At 67.3% G+C, this 1,136-nt stretch overlaps 1 protein-coding gene across 1 annotated transcript in view; it reads right to left on the bottom strand.

The window, feature by feature from the left end:
• The window catches only part of MUC5AC (mucin 5AC, oligomeric mucus/gel-forming), a 26,041-nt gene that overhangs the window by 7,022 nt on the left and 17,883 nt on the right, over positions 1–1,136 (bottom strand). The window contains 2 exon segments of the mRNA XM_039840380.1: positions 333–541; positions 771–1,134. Of these exon segments, the coding sequence (XP_039696314.1) occupies positions 333–541; positions 771–1,134 (573 nt within the window).

The following is a 1,136-nucleotide window of genomic DNA, read 5'->3' as shown; positions in this document are numbered from 1 at the left end:
GTAAGGGTTGCCCCTGCCCCTCTCAGCCCCTCTCTACCTGCTCCCCACAGGCAGGGGCTCCGCGCTCCACTCTCCAGCCCCCGCCAGGACCCCACACCCCTCCCTGGTTGTCGGCCACCAGCTCTGGCCACAGGCATCCCCAGGCAGCAGACACTCCACTTTGGGCTCCACACATCCTGCTACGTGGCAAACACCCTCTTCCAGCCACGTCCCGTGTTCGGCCTGCATAGGCCCGAGAGTGGCCCGCTTGAAGCCACGGCCTGCTCTGCAGGACGCTGGGGTCCTCGCACTGCCTCTTGAGCCCCCAAGGAGAGAAGAACAGAGGCCGTTACCGTTCTTGGCGGGACTGCGTTGGGGCACCCCTGCTTAGTGACATGCACAGAGGTCGAAGGGGACGACACAGGTGGGGAGGTGGCCGTGGCAGGAGGCGGCGAGCCGGTGGGACAGGCGTGGTCTGTCCGCCTGACCACGTGGCAGTCCAGGCTGCACACAGCGTAATAGCAGTGGCCAGCGAGGTCAGTCTGCTGGTATATGACCGATCCTGCAGACCGAAGGACGGGGGTCAGCGGAGCCATGCCGGGGAGGGCACAGCGGGGAGCAGTCCCAACAGGCCCGCGGTCCGCACCGAGGCGGACGGACAGGGTGTCAGTGGAGAAAACCCGCGGAGAACCGCAACACCGTGACCACCGCTCGCCCCCAACTCGGGGTCCCGCCACGGCTCCGAGTGGAAGAAACCCCGTGACAGGGCAGCACCCCCGTCACACACATACCCGCAGGGTAGAGCACGCCAGCCACGCTGCAGTAGCAGATCCTCGGGGAGGACGCCGTGGCCCAGCTGGACGATGCGCCAGGAGGAACCACAGAGGGGGACTCAGGGGTGGGCGAGTAAGTGGCAGAGGAGGTCAGGTGAGGGGTCGCAGAGGTACGGCAGCCCTCTCGGGGCTCACAGCACAGCACGCGGACCTCGTAGTTGAGGCACATCCGGAACCGGCCCACCTGGTCCCGGTTCCGGCACACCAGGCCCACGTCGGGGTTGCACTGCACCACCTGGCCCAGCCTGGCGATGCTGACCTCGGGGTGGTTCTCGGCCCGGCACTCCAGCTGAGTGATGTGTTCGGGCCGGCGGCAGACCCTCT

Source organism: Pteropus medius, unplaced genomic scaffold (assembly GCF_902729225.1).
Source record: "Pteropus medius unplaced genomic scaffold, Ma_sr-lr_union100, whole genome shotgun sequence".
Taxonomy (NCBI): Eukaryota; Metazoa; Chordata; class Mammalia; order Chiroptera; family Pteropodidae; genus Pteropus; species Pteropus medius.
This window is presented reverse-complemented; position numbering and strand designations above follow the sequence as displayed.